This window comes from Pezoporus flaviventris, unplaced genomic scaffold, assembly GCF_033815535.1.
Source record: "Pezoporus flaviventris isolate CSIRO_AGI_PZ_B2104156 unplaced genomic scaffold, CSIRO_AGI_Pfla_v1 ptg000149l, whole genome shotgun sequence".
In the NCBI taxonomy this organism is placed as follows: Eukaryota; Metazoa; Chordata; class Aves; order Psittaciformes; family Psittacidae; genus Pezoporus; species Pezoporus flaviventris.
Genome location: NW_026892697.1, coordinates 113,113 through 131,758, shown reverse-complemented (window position 1 = coordinate 131,758; position 18,646 = coordinate 113,113). Strand labels below are relative to the sequence as shown.

Sequence of the window (18,646 nt, the reverse complement as noted above, 5' to 3'; positions counted from 1 at the left end):
TGGATGAGTGCTCTTCCATAGCTTCATTAGTTGGGGTGGATCCTTTTCATCACAACAGAAAGACAAGTACTTGAAATTTTCTTTCATTTAAGTTCTAAGCTTATTTGCTTCTGAAGAACCCCCACCCTGCATAAGGTTAAGGGAAAGCAGTGGTCTTGGTTCCAGCAGAGCTTTTGCTTTGATTGTATTGAGCGTGCTATGACCAACCCAAATATCCACCTGGAGGTGTTAAATATATGATATATAAACCAAAATTTTAAGGCTTTAGCTTGGATATTATCATCGCTGCCATTCAATACCTCTGCATATGAATTATCTGATGGAATATCCATCTATGAATGGCTACATAGCTACTAAAATAACCCCAAATCACTTGTGCATAGGGTCAGGAATGGGGGCGGGGGGGAGGGGGGGTTGGGTTTGAAGCAAAGCTACCATGTACTAGGGCACTTTTATTCACACCATGGGCTATCATAGAGCTCTTTGGGTTGAAGGGAAATTAAAGCTCACCCAGCCCCAACCCACTGCCATGGGAAGGGACCCCTTCCACTAGAGCAGCTTGCCCCAAGCCCCCAAGCCCCTTTATCCAACATGGCCATGAACACTGCCAGGGATGGGGCAGCCACAGTTTCTCTGGGCACCCTGTGCCAGTGCCTCAGCACCCTCACAAAGAAGAACATCTTCCTAATCTCCAACCCGAATTTCCCTGTTTCAGTTTAAACCCATCACCCCTTGCCCTATCAGTACAGTCCCTGAAGAAGAGTGAAATTCAACATGCCATCAAGCATATGAGAGGCAGCATGCCCAGAGTCAAATTGAACCCACCACCCATCAAACCCTTTTGTACCTGCTTGGTTAAAGAGGAAGGTGGTGGTGGATGCAGTGCCTGCAGCTCCTCCTGGAGACCATGCGATGGGTTGAAGGAGAGATGCTTGGGAGCAGGATGCTCCAGGCTGGCTGGTGGAGGGGTTTTATCTCACAGGAGGCATTACCTCAGAGGCTTGTGTTGTGCAAACTGTTCTCCCAGAGGACCCTCCTCCATCAGATAATTAGTTTGACTTGATCAGCAAAACAACCTCTCAAGTCCTCTCTCCCCAAACTCTTCCTGGCTGCATCAACACCTCCAAGACCAGTTCTCCTGCAGAGACCTATCCAGGAAGACAGGCCCAGGACAGTTTGCTCTGTCTTTCCCCATCTATCACATACCTCTTCCTTTCTGTGTTTCCTGAGGAAGCCCTTTACATCCACAGAGATCATCTAATATTGAATTGAAGGGAGCTGAAAACAAGCACAACAAAGTATCCTCTGTGTGGATGGTTTGCACTGGTCATGGGGAGTCCTTTCTATCACATGCATTTATTTCCATACACTTGACTAGTGATTGTACAATAGTTTGGTCAAAAGCATTGTTCTACATTGCTGATTTGTGGATATATCAGGATGAAGTCATATTTCCCAGTCTTCATCTGAAGAATCCTGAGTGCTGGTGTGTACTGAATGCTTTTCCTAGATGAAGAGACATTATAAAACCCTTAGGGGAAATATTAACTGATAACCTTGTCCCAGACATTTAGAAAAGACAAAGGATGGAGCAATCAGGCGAGAAAACCGAGCTATGAAAGTGTGGGAAAGGAAGAAGGAGAAGTACACAGGTGGCTTTAAATGTTTTCAATGTCAACCTGTTTTTCTGCTGGAAGGCACCAGACTGACAGTCCAGGAGATGCACTGGAGGAGGGTAGAAAAGGATTTCTGTGTGGTTTTGAATGTCTTTCTTCCCCATTGAGTACTGGGCTAAAACCAAGGCTTGTGAAGTGGGAATATCAATATAACAGAGGGAGAAATAACTCTCAATCAAATTTAGAAAAGAAGAAAAATACATAATTTTAAGATTATTGAAAAGAACAACATGAAGGCAAAAAGAGGCGCTAAGAATACGTGCCTTCTACAAGAATAATCAATGGCTTTATGTCCAGCTGGTCTCTCCTTCATCATCACCAAGTGTTTAAATAGGAACATGAACAGTTAATGGCTTGAAAACACAAGTCTGTGGTTACAACCCTATCACTCTGCTCATTGTGGCTTCACATTGGAGCTGCTGCTCTCAAAACCGAAAGCTTTTTGCTCCTTGTTGTGTATGTTTAATGAAACCAGTGGTTTGCTGTGGCTAATAGCTGCCATTGCCTTCAATGGTGTTATCATCTGATCATGAGAGCAGAAGAAACACCAAGTGAGGTTCTAGGAAGCAGAAGCAGCAGCCAGCATTGCAATGCGTCTTCCTGCTGGGTCATGATGAGCAGGCAATGAGGTGCCTGGCTTCTGGCATTCCTGCTGAGAAGCTCCTAATGGCTTTAGCTCCCCACTCTCAGGTGGAGCTGCTTTCATTGTAGTTAAAACTGGTTTAAAAGCAACTGAGCAAATGCTGGGTAGGAGCTACCTCCCCGTTTTGGGTACTTAGTGATTGGATTTGGGAATCATCTCCTATGTCCTTGGGCAAGCACTTATCTCCTTACATTTGAATGCACCATGTCACCCCTATGTGTTTACTGGGTCCATCAGCTCCCTTTAGTGTTGAGGGAGATTTGGTGTGGTTCATGCCTCTCACTGCAAGGCAGACACCTCCATTGCTCCAGCTGAAGAGATCTTAATGAGCTCTGCTCATTGCATTGGCCTGAGTCTCATCTTCTGTAATTGGACTTCGGATCATAAATAGATAAGGAGAGACTCTTGTGTTTGGCTTTTAAAGTAAGTCATCAATCTTTAGCCACCTGCAGTGTCAGCATGTGTGTGTAAAGCAGAGACCACAGAGAAAAGCATGCTTGTGTGTGTGATAAGATGCCGGTATTTGATGTGGGATGGGTGATGTTTTGCCCTTTGTTTAGACAAGCTGTGGTATTGAGAATGGCTGGTTTCAGTGGTGTTAGATGCAAGGTGTGTGTTTGATATGTCTACTCTTTATGTATCTGCAACTTACTTATGTAAGTACTACACAAGGGGAAGGAGGAGAATGAGGATGAGGAGATGACCATTGAGTGTGTGAGCCCTTAGCAATGGGAAACAGCAACTGTCTTCATCCTCCTGCCTGAGGTGGGTGTAGACAACTTCAGCTGGATCTTCTGAACCCATTTGAAGGTGTTAAAGCCCTGGCTCCTGTCAGCTGCTTTTTTCTACAAGGAACAAGTCCCACTCTTCCTTTTGCAAGCAGTAAAAAGCCACCCTGAGGTTATTTAAATTTGGAGGCATATAATGCAAAATGTTTCAAAGGCCAGTTTTGGGTCCAAAATGGGCAGGTGGAATCAGACAGACTTCAAAAAGAGAAAATGCTGAGTCCTGCCTATGAGGAGGACTTGCTCTAAGCACTAAGACAGGCTGGGGGGCACCTTATCAGAGAGGGACGAGGCTCTTGTGTTGTCCACCGAGTTGAAATGAGCCATCAATGTGTCCTTGCAGCAAAGGCACCCACCAGCAACATGAGAAGAGCACTGGTGGTGAGTCAAGGGACCTTGTGCAATGAACATCTGAGCACAGGCTGGGGAATGGGGAAGTAAAAGCTGCTTTGGGAAGGGTGGAGGGAGAAGATGAATTGTGCTGAAGAAATGGTCATCTTGCTTGAAAAGCGGCTGATGGAAAGAGGGAGTGGTAGGGGAAGGAGGATGAATGCTCATTTCTCAACAGGCAACATGTTGATTTGAAGGTCATCTCATCTTTTTAAGGCCTCCATATTTCAGGTTAACATGAACAGCAGTCATCTCGTGTACATCTATATATACATACATGTTCTTTAAATAGAAGGAAGAACAGAGGAAGAAATATATGCAAGAATAATTCAGATGAGAAGGGGTTGGTTTTTCCCTTGAAGCTACAAGTACATGGAATTGCATTCAGGGATTCTGGTCTCACTTTAATTGACTCAAACATCACTACAGAGTCAGAAAATCATTCCAATTTGATTTCTTATCTATTTAATGCAACACTAATTCTTGTGGCAGATTAAGGCATGACATTATTGTATTTACTTGTCCTTAAATAAGAACAACTCCCTGTCGTGGTTTAAACCCAGTCAGGTAACTTGTTCACTCACTCCCAGTGAGTGGTGCCGAGCTGACAACAATCGAGGTCCGTGTCCGTCTCCCCCCCCCCCTCCCCGCACCGGGGCTCTCCCCTTCCCCGCTCCCGGAGGAACAGGGAGGAGGATCGAGAGAGTGCAACTCCTACGGGTTGAGACAAGAACAGTCCAGCAACAAATCACCACCGCTACTATCAGCTAAAACAATGATAAGGGAAAATAACAAGGGAAGAGAATATGATACCACCGGCCAAGAAAGCGAGTTCCACCCGGAGGCCCCTGTCCTTCCGGGTAACTCCCAGTTACCCCCCCCACCCCGGCCATGACGTGCTGTGGTATGGAATACCTCCCCGGCTAGCCCGGGTCAGGCGCCCCGTCTCTGCTTCCTCACAGCCTCCCCTCCTCCCTGGCAGAGCATGAGCCTCACAGAGTCCTTGGTCAGGGTAAACACCACTTAGCAACAACCGAAAACATCGGCTTCACCAACACTGTTCTCAAGCTAGAAGTCAAAACACAGCACTGCACCAGTTAACACAAAGGAAAAACATGACTGCTACTGCTGAACCCAGGACATTATCCACCCCTTATTCCATACCATTCACGTCGTGCTCAGATCCCACATTTTCAATATACCATCGCTCTCCCACATATATACATCCATATACATACAGGCCAAGAGGAAAAAATCATTTTCCTAGTGCATGGACCAATCCCTATAATGCTGCCGAGTCCATTCGGTCCATGATGTTCCAAGTTCATTCTCTGTTGGGATGATGGCTGGAGGGAAGTCAGGGCCAGTCGCTGGTGACCTGGAGACATCTAGTTGATGGGCTATAAAAGTATTACACAGCAGGCAACAGCATACAATTGAGTTCACTGGCTGTTTTCCCCTAAAATCAAATCCCCTTGAGGTATACATCGGACTTCCCCATCTTCCCGCATTACCCACCAAGTATATCCAGGTCCCTGAGCAAAAGCAATCCCACAAGTGGGTTTGCCTTTACCTGAAGCAGGAATTACCCAGACTGTCTTCCCCAGCAAATTCTTCATATGCACCACGGGAACTTTGTCCCCCTCTACAATATGTAAAAGTTCTGACTGGGCTGGGCCGGCCCTGTTGGCAGATCCTCTGGTGTTGACCAACCAGGTGGCCTTTGGTAAATGTGTATCCCAATGCTTGAAAGTTCCCCCGCCCATCGCTCTCAGTGTAGTTTTTAACAGCCCATTGTACCGTTCGATTTTCCCAGAGGCTGGTGCATGGTAGGGGATGTGATATACCCACTCAATGCCATGCTCTTTGGCCCAAATATCTATAAGGTTATTCTGGAAATGAGTCCCATTGTCTGACTCAATTCTCTCTGGGGTGCCGTGTCGCCACAAAATCTGTTTCTCAAGGCCCAGGATAGTGTTCCGGGCAGTGGCATGGGGCACAGCGTATGTTTCCAGCCACCCGGTGGTTGCTTCCACCATGGTAAGCACATGGCGCTTGCCTTGGCGGGTTGGTGGCAGTGTGATATAGTCAATCTGCCAGGCCTCCCCATATTTATACTTCAACCATCGTCCTCCATACCAAAGAGGCTTTAACCGCTTGGCTTGTTTAATTGCAGCACATGTTTCACACTCATGAATAACCTGGACAATAGTGTCCATTGTTAAGTCCACCCCTCGATCACGGGCCCACCTGTATGTTGCATCTCTGCCCTGATGGCCTGAAGTGTCATGGGCCCACCGGGCCAAAAATAATTCACCTTTATGTTGCCAATCTAAGTCCATCTGAGCCACTTCAATCTTAGCCGCTTTATCCACTTGTTGGTTGTTCTGGTGTTCCTCAGTGGCCCGACTTTTGGGTACATGGGCATCTACATGACGTACCTTCACCACCAGGTTCTGCACCCTGGCAGCAATATCTTTCCACAGTGCAGCAGCCCAGATGGGTTTACCTCTGCGTTGCCAGTTGTTCTGCTTCCATTGCTTCAACCACCCCCACAGGGCATTTGCCACCATCCGTGAGTCAGTATAGAGATAAAGTACTGGCCACTTTTCTCGTTCAGCAATGTCCAGGGCCAGCTGGATGGCTTTCACCTCTGCAAATTGACTCGATTCACCCTCTCCTTCAGCAGTTTCTGCAACTTGTCGTCCAGGACTCCATACAGCTGCCTTCCATCTCCGATGCTTTCCCACAATACGGCAAGAGCCATCAGTAAACAAGGCATACTGCTTTGCACTTTCTGACAGTTTATTATATGGTGGGGCCTCTTCAGCACGCACCACCTCCTCCTCTGGTGACATTCTGAAATCTTTGCCCTCTGGCCAGTCCATGATGACTTCTAGAATGCCTGGACGACTGGGATTTCCTATTCGAGTTCGTTGTGTAATTAGTGCAGCCCATTTACTCCATGTAGCATCAGTTGCATGATGTGTAGAGGAGACCCTGCCTTTGAACATCCAGCCCAGCACGGGCAGCCGGGGTGCCAGGAGGAGCTGTGCTTCAGTGCCAATCACTTCCGAAGCAGCTCGAACCCCTTCATACGCTGCCAGTATCTCTTTCTCAGTTGGGGTATAGCTGGCCTCAGATCCTTTGTATCCCCGACTCCAAAAGCCGAGGGGTCGACCTCGAGTCTCCCCTGGAGCTTTCTGCCAGAGGCTCCAGGTAGGACCGTTCTCCCCAGCTGCAGTGTACAGCACATTTTTTACATCTGGCCCGGTCCGGACTGGTCCAAGGGCTACTGCATGAACTATCTCACGTTTAATTTGCTCAAAGGCTTGTTGCTGCTCAGGGCCCCATTTAAAATCATTCTTCTTCCGGGTCACATGATAGAGAGGGCTTACAATCGAACTGTAATTTGGGATGTGCATTCTCCAGAACCCCACTGCACCCAAGAAAGCTTGCGTTTCTTTCTTATTAGTTGGTGGAGACATTGCTGTTATCTTGTTGATCACATCTGTGGGGATCTGTCTACGTCCATCTTGCCATTTTATTCCCAAAAACTGAATCTCCTGTGCAGGTCCCTTGACCTTACTCCGTTTTATGACAAAACCGGCTTTCAGCAGGATTTGGATTATTTTCCTCCCTTTCTCAAAGACTTCTTCCGCTGTATCGCCCCACACAATAATGTCATCAATGTATTGCAGGTGTTCTGGAGCTTGCCCCTGTTCCAGTGCAGTCTGGATCAGTCCGTGGCAAATGGTAGGGCTGTGTTTCCACCCCTGGGGCAGTCGGTTCCAAGTGAACTGGACACCCCTCCAAGTAAAAGCAAACTGTGGCCTGCACTCTGCTGCCAAAGGAATGGAGAAAAATGCATTGGCAATATCAATCGTGGCATACCACTTGGCTGCCTTTGACTCTAGTTCATACTGAAGTTCTAGCATGTCCGGTACGGCAGCACTCAATAGTGGTGTGACTTCATTCAGGCCACGATAGTCTACTGTTAGTCTCCATTCTCCATTAGACTTTCGCACTGGCCATATGGGGCTATTGAAGGGTGAGCGGGTCCTGCTGATCACCCCCTGACTCTCCAGTCTACGGATCAGCTGATGGATGGGAATCAGGGAGTCTCGGTTGGTGCGATATTGCCGCCGGTGCACTGTTGTGGTCGCAATTGGCACTTGTTGTTCTTCAACTTTCAGCAACCCCACAGCAGAGGGATCTTCTGAGAGACCAGGCAAGGTGGACAGCTGCTCAATTTCCTCAGTCTCCAAAGCAGCAATACCAAAAGCCCACCGGTACCCTTTTGGGTCTTTGAAGTACCCTCTCTTGAGGTAGTCTATGCCGAGGATGCATGGAGCCTCTGGACCAGTCACAATAGGGTGCTTTTGCCACTCCCTCCCAGTCAGGCTGATTTCAGCCTCCAGCACAGTCAACTCTTGGGATCCTCCTGTTACTCCAGAAATATAGATGGGTTCCACCCCTTGACAGCTTGATGGCATCAGGGTACACTGTGCACCGGTATCTACTAGAGCCTTATACTTGTGTGGGACTGATGTGCCAGGCCATCTGATCCACACAGTCCAGCAAATCCGATTGTCCCCTACCTCCACCTGGCTGGAGGCAGGGCCCCTCTAATGGTCGTCACAACATTGGACACTTAAGTCGTGTTGAAAGGGATTATTCTTCGTTATCACAGGAGCTGGAGTAAAATCAGCTCTTCCACTCCATCTGGGAAACTGCTCACCAGAGACTGAAGCCGTAGCTCTCATGGGACGATCAGTCTTGGCCCTTGCTCCCCTCTTCAGTTCACTCACCCGTTCCTCCAAAGCTGAAGTAGGTTTTCCATCCCACTTTGTCATGTCTTCTCCGTGATCCAGCAGGTAAAACCATAGGGTACCCCGTGGCGTATACCTTCTGTATCTCCTCTCTTGAATAATAGGACGTCTTTTGTTAATAGCTGAGACGTGTGTTGGTACACGTGAGGAGCTGGATAAATCAGATACATCGTCCCTCAATTTGTCGAGGTCCTGGGACAGTTTTTTCACAGCTGAGATGATGGAAGGAGTGAGATTGTCTTCGAACTCTCGGAGTTTATGAACCATTTCATCCACTGTTAGTGGTACTATGTCATTCCAGGTCACTGTTGCCAATGAATGGGCATATGATGACGGTGCATTCCGTGTAAGTTTTCGCCACATGGGTCGTGTACATTCAACTTCATCTGGATCTATAGGTGTATCCCCGTTATTCGGCTTGATGTGATAGATCATCTCTACGATGGCCGATTCCCTCAGAGACTGGATGCCTTTGTCTATAGTAGTCCACTTGGCCGAACGACTCGTAACATCGTCCTTGTACGGAAACCTTTCTTTCACAGCTGCCAAGAGCCTCCTCCAAAGGCTGAGGGACTTTTTCTCTCTTGCAATTGCTTTGTCAATTCCCCCTTCTCTAGCAAGTGATCCCAGCTGCTTGGCTTCTGTACCTTCTAGTTCGTGACCATCGGCCCCATTGTCCCAGCATCGGAGTAACCAGGTGATGATGTGCTCCCCTGGTTGACGGGTAAAATCTTTTCGCATATTCCGCAGCTCGGTTGAGGTTCGAGGTCGAGAAGTTACCTCTTCTTCTTCTTCTTTGTCATGTGATGATGACTCCTGATCAGATGCTAGAGTGGGTGGTGAATTCATTGTTTCTTCATCTCACTTCACCCTTCTTGCCTCCTTTTTGATGTTCTCTTGTGTACAGGGGCAACCGATATTGGTACGAATTGGTCCTCTGGTTTGGCTGCAGTAATTATCACTGTGGTTTGAGTAGCAACTGTACTTGTTGCTGGGGGTGGTGTGGCTGCTGTGCTTGGAGCTGGGGTAACCGCGCTGTCCGTTACAGTCGAAGTTTGAGCAGCTGCTGACGTGTTCTTCATAGCTAAAAATAAAAAAGACTCCCAGCATCTTTTCTGTTAGTTGGACATGGAAAACATGACTAAGCATACCCACTGTAGGCTATACCTAGAATTGTAACTTCTTTTTTCCCCCTCGGATGTAGGAGTTTGCATTTGGATGCCTGATGTAGAGTAAACCAAAATCTATCTGGAGCACGCAGTTGAACAGGGGTCATTTTCCCTAAGAGACAGACACAGACAAGGAGAGGGAGATGTTTATAACGCTTAGTTTCCATTAGAGCTTGCCTTGTCCCTAGCTTGGACACCAGAGGGTCTTGCCTCTCATTAAGAGCTGTTTGTGCTGTTTGCATGATGCAAGGTGCCTCAAGGGAGCAGCCAGGACCAGTTATTCCCAATGGGAAGGCAAGCTGGGAGCTGAAAGTGGCCACAAAGCAGAGCACAGTCCCCGTGTGCCTGAGCACAGCAGCAACTTCCACTGATAGCCCAGGGGAAACTGAGAGTCATGTTCATGGTTGTTAAAGACCAGGAGCAAGCCCAGTTAAAGCACAGCCCTGGAAGTGGGCCCAGTGCCAGGACTGAGCTTAAATAGAGCCTGAGCCTATGGCAGAGGATGTGTGAGAAGGATCCAAGTGATGCTGGCCATGGCAATTACTGTGGCTGCACTCCCTGATGTCTCAAGGAGAGGGGAACTGGGTTTTCCACCACCCAATGCCCTAAACACAGTGGCAGCTCTGCATTCAGCCTCCTCTGGTGTATTCCTGTGTGCAGAGGATGAAAGAATGGAGCAGAAAGGAGCAAAGGGCTCCTTTATTGTGTTAATGAGAATCACCCCTCCTCAGTTATGCAAAATCATGGAATCATGGAATGGTTTGTGTTGGAAGGGAGCTTAAAGCTCCTCCTCCAGCTCCAACACCAACACCTTCCACTGGAGCAGCTTGCTCCAAGCCCCTGTGTCCAACCTGCCCTTGAACACTGCCAGGGATGGGGCAGCCACAGCTTCTCTGGGCACCCTGTGCCAGTGCCTCAGCACCCTCACAGGGAAGAGCTTCTGCCTAAGAGCTCATCTCAGTCTCCCCTCGGGCAGGTTAAAGCCATTCCCCTTGGCCTGTCCCTACAGGCCCTGATGAAGAGTCCCTCTCTTATTCTATCTGAATAAGTTGCTTCACATGTTGTGTTCTCTTTTCTTGAGGGAATTGTCCAAATGTCTTTATTTTTCATGAAAACTCCATCAGAAACTTTGATTAAAAGCTTATAAAGTGAGCATTTCACTTCACACCAACTTAAATTAGATTTTGACTGGTTGCCATTGCATTCATTCATTATTCATCACAGTTCTTTGCGGAAGACCACGGTTTCCAAAGGTACTTATTTATACCACAGATTTATTCATTTTGTCATTATACATGTACATGTTCTTCCAGCAATTGTACAGTTCATTAAACAGAAATGGTGTGTTTGGATTAAATGTTAAAACCCCTCCATCTACTGTTTCATTTAGAGCATCCTCCCCCTCAATAATGTGATGACATACAGAAGGGGATGTGACATGGTCAAATCCACAAAGCACAGACCTGGTACTGAGCATCCAGAAAGGAAAAGATGTAAGGACCACACATCCCAGGAAGATTTTAGTTGGGACACACTTCTGGCCACATGCTAACCTATGTGTGCCTATCACAAGTCCTTAGCACTGCTCCAGCTCACTTACACGGGATAAATGTATTGGATGTTCATATCAGGTATCATATAATCCCAGACTGGTTTATGTTGGAAGGGACCTAAAAGCTCTCAACTTCCAACCCCTGCCATGGGCAGGGACCCCTTCCACTAGAGCAGTTTGCTCCAAGCCCCTGTGTCCATCCTGGCCTTGAAAACCGCCAGGGATGGGCTCTTGTGAGACTTGACCTGGAGCATTGTGTGCAGTTCTTGTGTCCTCAACATAAAAAGGACATGGAACTGTTGGAACAAGTCCAGAGGAGGCCACGAGGATGTTCAGAGGCTGGAGGACCTCCTGTATGAAGACAGGCTGAGAAAGTTGTGGCTGTTAAACCTGGAGAAGAGAAGCTGCGTGGAGACCTCAGAGCAGCCTTCCAGTATCTGAAGGGGGCCTATGGGGATGCTGGGGAGGGACTCTTCATTGGGGACTGTAGTGATAGGACAAGGGGTAACGTTTTAAAACTGTAACAGGGGAAGTTTAGATTGGATCTAAGGAAGAAGTTCTTCACTGTGAGGGTAGTGAGGCACTGGAATGGGTTGCCCAAGGAAGCTGTGAATGCTCCATCCCTGGCAGTGTTCAAGGCCAGGTTGGACAAAGCCTTGGGTGATATGATTTAGCGTAAGGTGTCCCTGCCCATGGCAGGGGGTTGGAACTGGATGATCTTAAGGTCCATTCCAACCCTAACTATTTTATGATTCTAGGATTCTATACACACCAAAACTGTATCAGAACTGCAGGGGATACCAGAGCTGTATTGAACCTTTGGTCCTTCCCTCAGGACTTCAAGCTTGTTTGGGATGAACAATTATGAACCAGGAAATGGAGACAGTGGTCACTGCCTTACCTCAAGGCTGAGCCTCCTTTTTGTGGGAACTACTTTCATTTAGCACAATTTAAACACAAAACACCATGGTGCTGTCTCAGTCCTGCTATTAAATAACTGATACTTATTTGGACGAATTATTGAAGACTCAGTCCACGTTTAAAATCACCTGAAGCTTTTTGAAGAAAACCATTTGTTCCCCAAACTCCTTCTGGCTGCATCAAAACCTCCAAGACCAGTTCTCCTGCAGAGACCTACCCAGGAAGACAGGCCCAGGAGAGTTTGCTTTGTATTTCCCCATCTATCACATACCTCTTACTTTCAGTGTTTCCCTGAGGAAGCCCTTTACATCACCAGAGATCATCTAATATTGCATTGAAGGGAGCTGAAAACAAGCATAACAAAGCATCCTCTGTGTGGAAATATTGAATGATAACCTTGTCCCAGACATTTAGAAAAGTCAAAGGATGGGGCAGATAGAAGAGAAAACCAAGGTATGAAAATGTGGGGAAGCAAGAAAGAGAAGAATGTAGATGGCTTTAGATGTCTTCAATGTCAACCTGTTTTTCTGCTGGAAGGCACCAGACTGACAGTCCAGGAGATGCACTGGAGGAGGGAAGAAAAGGATTTCTGTCTGGTTTTGAATGTCTTTCTTCCACACTGGGTACTGGGCTAAACCGAAGGCTTGTGAAGTGGGAAAATCAGTATAGCAGAGGGAGAAATAACCCTCAACCTAATTTAGAAAAGAAGAATAATATAATTCAAAGATTATTGAAAAGAACTACATGAATCCAGAAAGAGGCACTGAGAATACCTGGGTGTGCTTGTGCAGGGTGAATAATGCAGCTTGAGGTCCCAGAAGCGGACAACTGAGTATAACACTTGCTCCATCAGCTTCGTCAAGATAGCCAGTCAAGCAGCACTTTGGGTGTTCAGGGGAGAGGAAGACCCCTGATCCTCCCTCTCATCTGCACTCAGGCTCTTTACACCTTTACTTCAATTCTCAGCAGAGCAGAGGCTCAGATATGACTCGTCCCCATTTAGCACAAAGGCTTTGTTGACCAACAGACTGTCACAGCTTTATTTCACAGAATCCCAGCCTGGTTTGTGTTGGAAGGGAACTTAAAGCTCCTCCAGCTCCAACCTCTGCCACAGGCAGGGACACCTTTCACTGGAGCAGCTTGCTCCAAGCCCCTGTGTCCAACCTGGCCTTGAACACTGGCAGGGATGGGGCAGCCACAGCTTCTCTGGGCACCCTGTGTCAGTGCCTGAGCACCCTCACAGGGAAGAGCTTCTGCCTAAGAGCTCAGCTCAGTCTCCCCTCGGGCAGGTTCAAGCCATTCCCCTTGGCCTGTCTCTACAGGCCCTTGGCCAAAGCCCTCCTGCAGGTTTCTTGTAGTCCCCTTCAGACACTGGAAGCTGCTCTGTGGACTCTAAGCAGCTTCTCTTCTCCAGGCTGCACAGCCCCAATGTTCTCAGCTTGGCCCCATATGGGAGGTGCTCCAGCTCCTGAGCATCCTTGTTGCATCTCTGGACTTGCTCTAGAAGCTCCATGTCCTCATTGTGTTGGGGACACCAGAGCTGTATCAAATCCTCTTGACCTTCCACCAGTTCATCATTGAGGAAATGCTTATAAAGTAGGCAATGGAGACAGTGGTCAGTGGCTTACCTCAAGCCTGAGCCTCCTTTTTGTGGGCTCTACTTTCATTTAGCACAATTTAGACACAAAACACATGGTGCTGTCTCAGGCCTGTTATTAAATACCTGATACTTATTTGGACGGATTACTGAAGGCTCAGGCCTCGCTTAAAACAATCTGAAGCTGTTTGAAGAGAACCATTCGTTGTGCTGGTTCTCCATACCCTGCACTTGCTGTAATAATGACCAGTAGTGAGCTATAATGACCAAAAATGGCCAGTAATGCTCAATTCCATAATCACATATTCCACATATTCCTTCCTTACCTCCACAGTACTGAAGGGCTCCAAATGTGCTTTCAAACCCTGCATAGATGTGGCAGCAGCTTTCGCTCCCACAGCTTCCTCAGAGCCGCCTTCACCTCCTTGTTCCTCAGGCTGTAGATGAGGGGGTTAAGGGTTGGGGTGAGGATGGAGTAACACAGCGACACCAGCTTTGCCTGATCCCATGAGGATGCCTCATGAGGCTGGACATAGGCGAGGATCGCAGGTGCGTAGAAGATGGTGATGGCAGCCAAGTGGGAAGCACAGGTAGAGAAGACCTTCAGCCTCCTCGTGGCCAAAGGGATCTGCAGGACAGTGTGGAGGATGTAGGTGTAGGACACCAGGATCATCAGGAGAGAGACCATGGCAATAAACACAGTGTTGTAAACCTGCAAGACCTCATTTGTGCTTGTGTCTGAGCAGGAGAGCTGCAGGAGGGTGGGCAGCTCACAGAAGAAGTGGTTGATGCTCCTGGCCTGACAGAAGGACAACCTCCCTGCCAGCATGATGTGCACCAGGGAGGTGAGGAACCCGATGGTGTACACCAGCACCATCATGCCATAGCAACGTGCCCTGGTCATGGTAGTGGTGTAGAGCAGGGGCTTGCACACAGCCGTGTATCGGTCATAAGCCATTACCCCAAGCAGGAAGCACTCACAGACAGCCAGAGCCATGAAAACATACATCTGGGCAAAGCAACCCCAAAAGGAGATGTGGCTTCTCCCCAGCAGGAAGGTCTCCAGAGCTTTTGGGATGATAGCGGAGGAAAGGCAAAAATCCATGCAAGATAAGTGGCTCAGGAAGAAGTACATGGGGATGTGGAGGTGGGGGTCAGTGTTGATCAGTAGGATCATCGTCAGGTTCCCCAGCACCATTAAAACATAGAGGGATAAGAAGACTGTGAAGATGGTGGTTTGTAGCTCTGGGGCATCAGAGAAACCCAAGAGGATGAAGCTGGAGAGAACAGTGAGGTTTCCTGTATCTGTCATTTCAACAAGTTGATGGATTTGGATTGAAATGAAAGGAATCAGTGAAATACATCCCTTAGAGATAAATAATGTGGAAGTTTAGTTAGAGTTTAATCCACAAAGTAAATGCAATGGAAAATGGTGTATTTGTAATGGTGTATTTCTGTGTGTAGCCCAAGATCTGAAGTCAAAGAGGTGAATGAGCTCATTACACAACCTGAAATTAAAAGAGAATAATTCTACGATGATTGATATACACTGCACTAATGAAACACTGGGAAACATCATGTCTATCCAAATGTAATGCAATAAAATCAAATTAGTACGTCCACAAATGTGGAAAACAGAAAACATTTTGCCTTTTCTGATTTCTGGGAATTTTAAGGACCTTTTTTTCTCTCTTTTTCTGTATTTTTCAGAGTGGATCAGTGCTCTTCTGTAGATTCATTACTTGTGCTGCATCCTTTTCATCACAACACAAAGCCATGTACTTGAAATTTGCTTTAAGTTCTAAGTTTATCTGCTTTTGAGGGACTCCCACCCTGCATAATGTTAAGGGAAAGCAGTGGTCTTAGCTCTAGCAGAGCTTTCCTGTGATTGCAGTGAGCTGCCTGTGACCAACTCAAATATGCATCTAAGGGTGTAAAATATATCATATATAAACCAAAATTTTAAGGCTTTAGCTTGGATATTCTCCACAATTCAATTCCTCTGCAGATGAATTACTTGATGGAATATCAATCTATGAATGGCTACATCAGTGCTAAAATACCCCTAAATCTGTTGTAGATGGGGTCAGGAACGTGGGTTTTTGAAGCAAAGCTACCCCGTACTAGCGCACGTTTATTCAAACCACATACTATCATAGAATGCTTTGGGTTGAAGGGACCTTAAAACTCATCCAGTCCCAGCCTCCTGCCAAGAACCCCCACCCTGCATAAAGTTAAGGGAATACAGTGGTCTTAGCTCTAGCAGAGCTTTGCTGGGATTGCAGTGAGCTTCCTATGACCAACCCAAATATCCATCTAAGAGTGTAAAATACAAAATATACCATATATCAATCAAATTTTTAAGGCTTTAGCTTGGATATTCTCATGCTAAAATATCGCTAAATCAGTTGTAGATGGGGTCAGGAAGGTTGGTGTTTTTGAAGCAAACCTACCCCATACTAGGGCACTTTTATTCACATCATCGGATATAAGACAATATTTTGGGTTGAAGGCAGGTTAAAGCTCACCCAGCTCCAAGCCCTGCCATGGGCAGGGATGCCTTCCACTGGAGCAACTTGCTCCAAGCCGCTGTGTCCAAACTGGCCATGAACACTGACAAGGATGGGGCAGCCACAGCTTCTCTGGGCACCCTGTGCCAGTGCCTCAGCACCCTCACAGGGAAGAACTCCCTTAACTCAAACCTGAATTCCTCTGTTTTAGTTTAAACCCATCACCCCTTGCCCTATCAATACAGTCCCTGAAGAACAGTGAAATTCAACATGCCATCAAAGCATGGGAGAGGTAGCATGACCAGGGTCAAACTGGACCCACCACCCATCAAACCCTTTTGTACCTGCTTGGTTAAAGAGGAAGGTAGTGGTGGATGCAGTGCCTGCAGCTCCTCCTGGAGACCATGCGATGGGTTGAAGGAGAGATGCTTGGGAGCAGGATGCTCCAGGCTGGCTGCTGGAGGGGTTTTATCTCACAGGAGGCATTACCTCAGAGGCTTGTATTGTGCAAACTGTTCTCCCAAAGGACCCTCCCCCATCGGATAATTAGTTTGACTTGATCAGCAAAACAACCTCTCAATTCCTCTCTCCCCAGACTCCTTCTGGCTGCATCAACACCTCCAAGACCAGTTCTCCTGTAGAGACCTATCCAGGAAGACAGGCCCAGGACAGTTTGCTTTGTATTTCCCCATCTATCACATACCTCTTCCTTTCAGTGTTTCCCTGAGGAAGCCCTTTACATCCACAGGGTTCATCTAATATTGCATTGGAGGGAGCTGAAAACAAGCACAACAAAGTATCATCTGTGTGGATGGTTTGTGCTGGTCATGAGGAGTCCTTTCCATCACATACATTTATTTCCATACAGTTGACTAGTGAATGTACACCACTTTGGTCAAAAGCATTGGCTCAAAACGTGGCTGCTTTGAGGATCTATCAGGATGAAGTCAGATTTCCCAGTCTTCATCTGAAGAATTCTGAGTGTTGGTGTGTCCCGAATATTTCTCCTAGATGAAGAGACATGATAAAACCCTTAGTAGAAATATTAAATGATAACCTTGTCCCAGACATTTAGAAATGACAAAGGATGGAGCAGATAGAAGAGAAAACCAAGGTATGAAAATGTGGGGAAGCAAGAAAGAGTAGAATGTAGATGGCTTTAGATGTTTTCAATGTCAACCTGTTTTTCTGCTGGAAGGCACCAGACTGACAGTCCAGGAGATGCACTGGAGGAGGGTAGAAAAGGATTTCTGAGTGGTTTTGAATGTCTTTCTTCCCCATTGGGTACTGGGCGAAAACCAAGGCTTGTGACATGGGAAAATCAATATAACAGAGGGAGAAATAACCCTCAACCAAATTTAGAAAAGAACAATATATAATTCAAAGATTATTGAAAAGAACTACATGAATTCAAAACCAGGCACTAAGAATACGTGGGTGCACTTGTGCAGGGTGAATAATGCAGCTTGAAGTCCCAGAAGCAGACAGTCCTATGAGCTTTGTCAGGATACCCAGGCCAGCAGCACCTTGGCTTTTCAGGAGGGAGGAAGACCCCTGATCCTCCCTCCTAAAAGCACTCAGGCTCTTTACCCCCCTACTTAAATTTGCAGCAGAGCAGAGGCTCAGATATGACATGTCCCCATTTAGCACAAGGGCTTTGTTGACCAACAGACTGTCAAAGCTTTATTTCTTACAATCGCATCCTAGTTTGTGTTGGAAGGGACCTTAAAGCTCATCCAGCTCCAACCCCTGCTATGGGCTGGGACCCCTTCCACTAGAGAAGCTCGCTCCAAGCCCCTGTGTCCAACCTGGCCTTGAAAACTGGCAAGGATGCGACAGCCTCAGCTTCTCTGGGCACCCTGTGCCAGCGCCTCAGCACCCTCACAGGGAAGAGCTTCTGCCTAAGAGCTCACCTCAATATCCCCTCTGTCATTTCACGTGACCAAACCTTGTGGGCTGGAGTTGAAATACCTGGAAATACCAGTTAATATTTCCTTAAAAACAGAAATAACACCAGAAATCATTTGCTAATATAAAACATGAGCTCAGATACCAGTTGGTTTGATGCCAGCAGGGCAAATCCATCACCTTCTCCCTTTTGCTCTTTGAAGCCTGAAGTTTATTGTTATGTTTAATAGCATTTAAATAATAAAATATATTAACTTCAAGTACTATTTAAGTAACAATCACTTTGGACAACAACTTTCCTTCCAGTACACAGTCACTGTCAGGTTTCATGCTGCAGACAGAGAAAGTCCTGTCCATGCCAGCACAGAATGTAGCCTTGGTTTAAGGAGAAGCATGTTTTCCAGCTGTCATGCTTCCAAGTATGTTTAGGTTCCTGCTTTGTGAAGGTGCTATATCCACCCGTCCTTGAAGGTAAATATCCACGCATCCTTGAAGGTGCTATATCCAGCCATCCTCTTCAATGTGCAATATCCAGCCATCCTTGAAGGTGCAAAATCCAGCCTGCTTCTCCTCACCAGGGCAGGGTAGCCCTCTCCTTTCAGCTGACTAGGAACCATGAATGGACAAAGAGCAGAGGACTCTACTTTTTGCTTTCCTCATGGC

At 47.0% G+C, this 18,646-nt stretch overlaps 1 protein-coding gene across 1 annotated transcript; it reads right to left on the bottom strand.

Annotated features, from left to right (window-relative positions):
* Positions 1-13,947: 13,947 nt before the first annotated feature.
* Positions 13,948-14,844, bottom strand: LOC133283024 (olfactory receptor 8I2-like; the record flags this gene model as incomplete). Its single annotated transcript, XM_061479457.1, has 1 exon — positions 13,948-14,844. A coding segment is annotated over one exon (897 nt), but the record flags the coding sequence as incomplete, so codon positions are not given.
* Between the last annotated feature and the right edge of the window lie 3,802 nt (positions 14,845-18,646).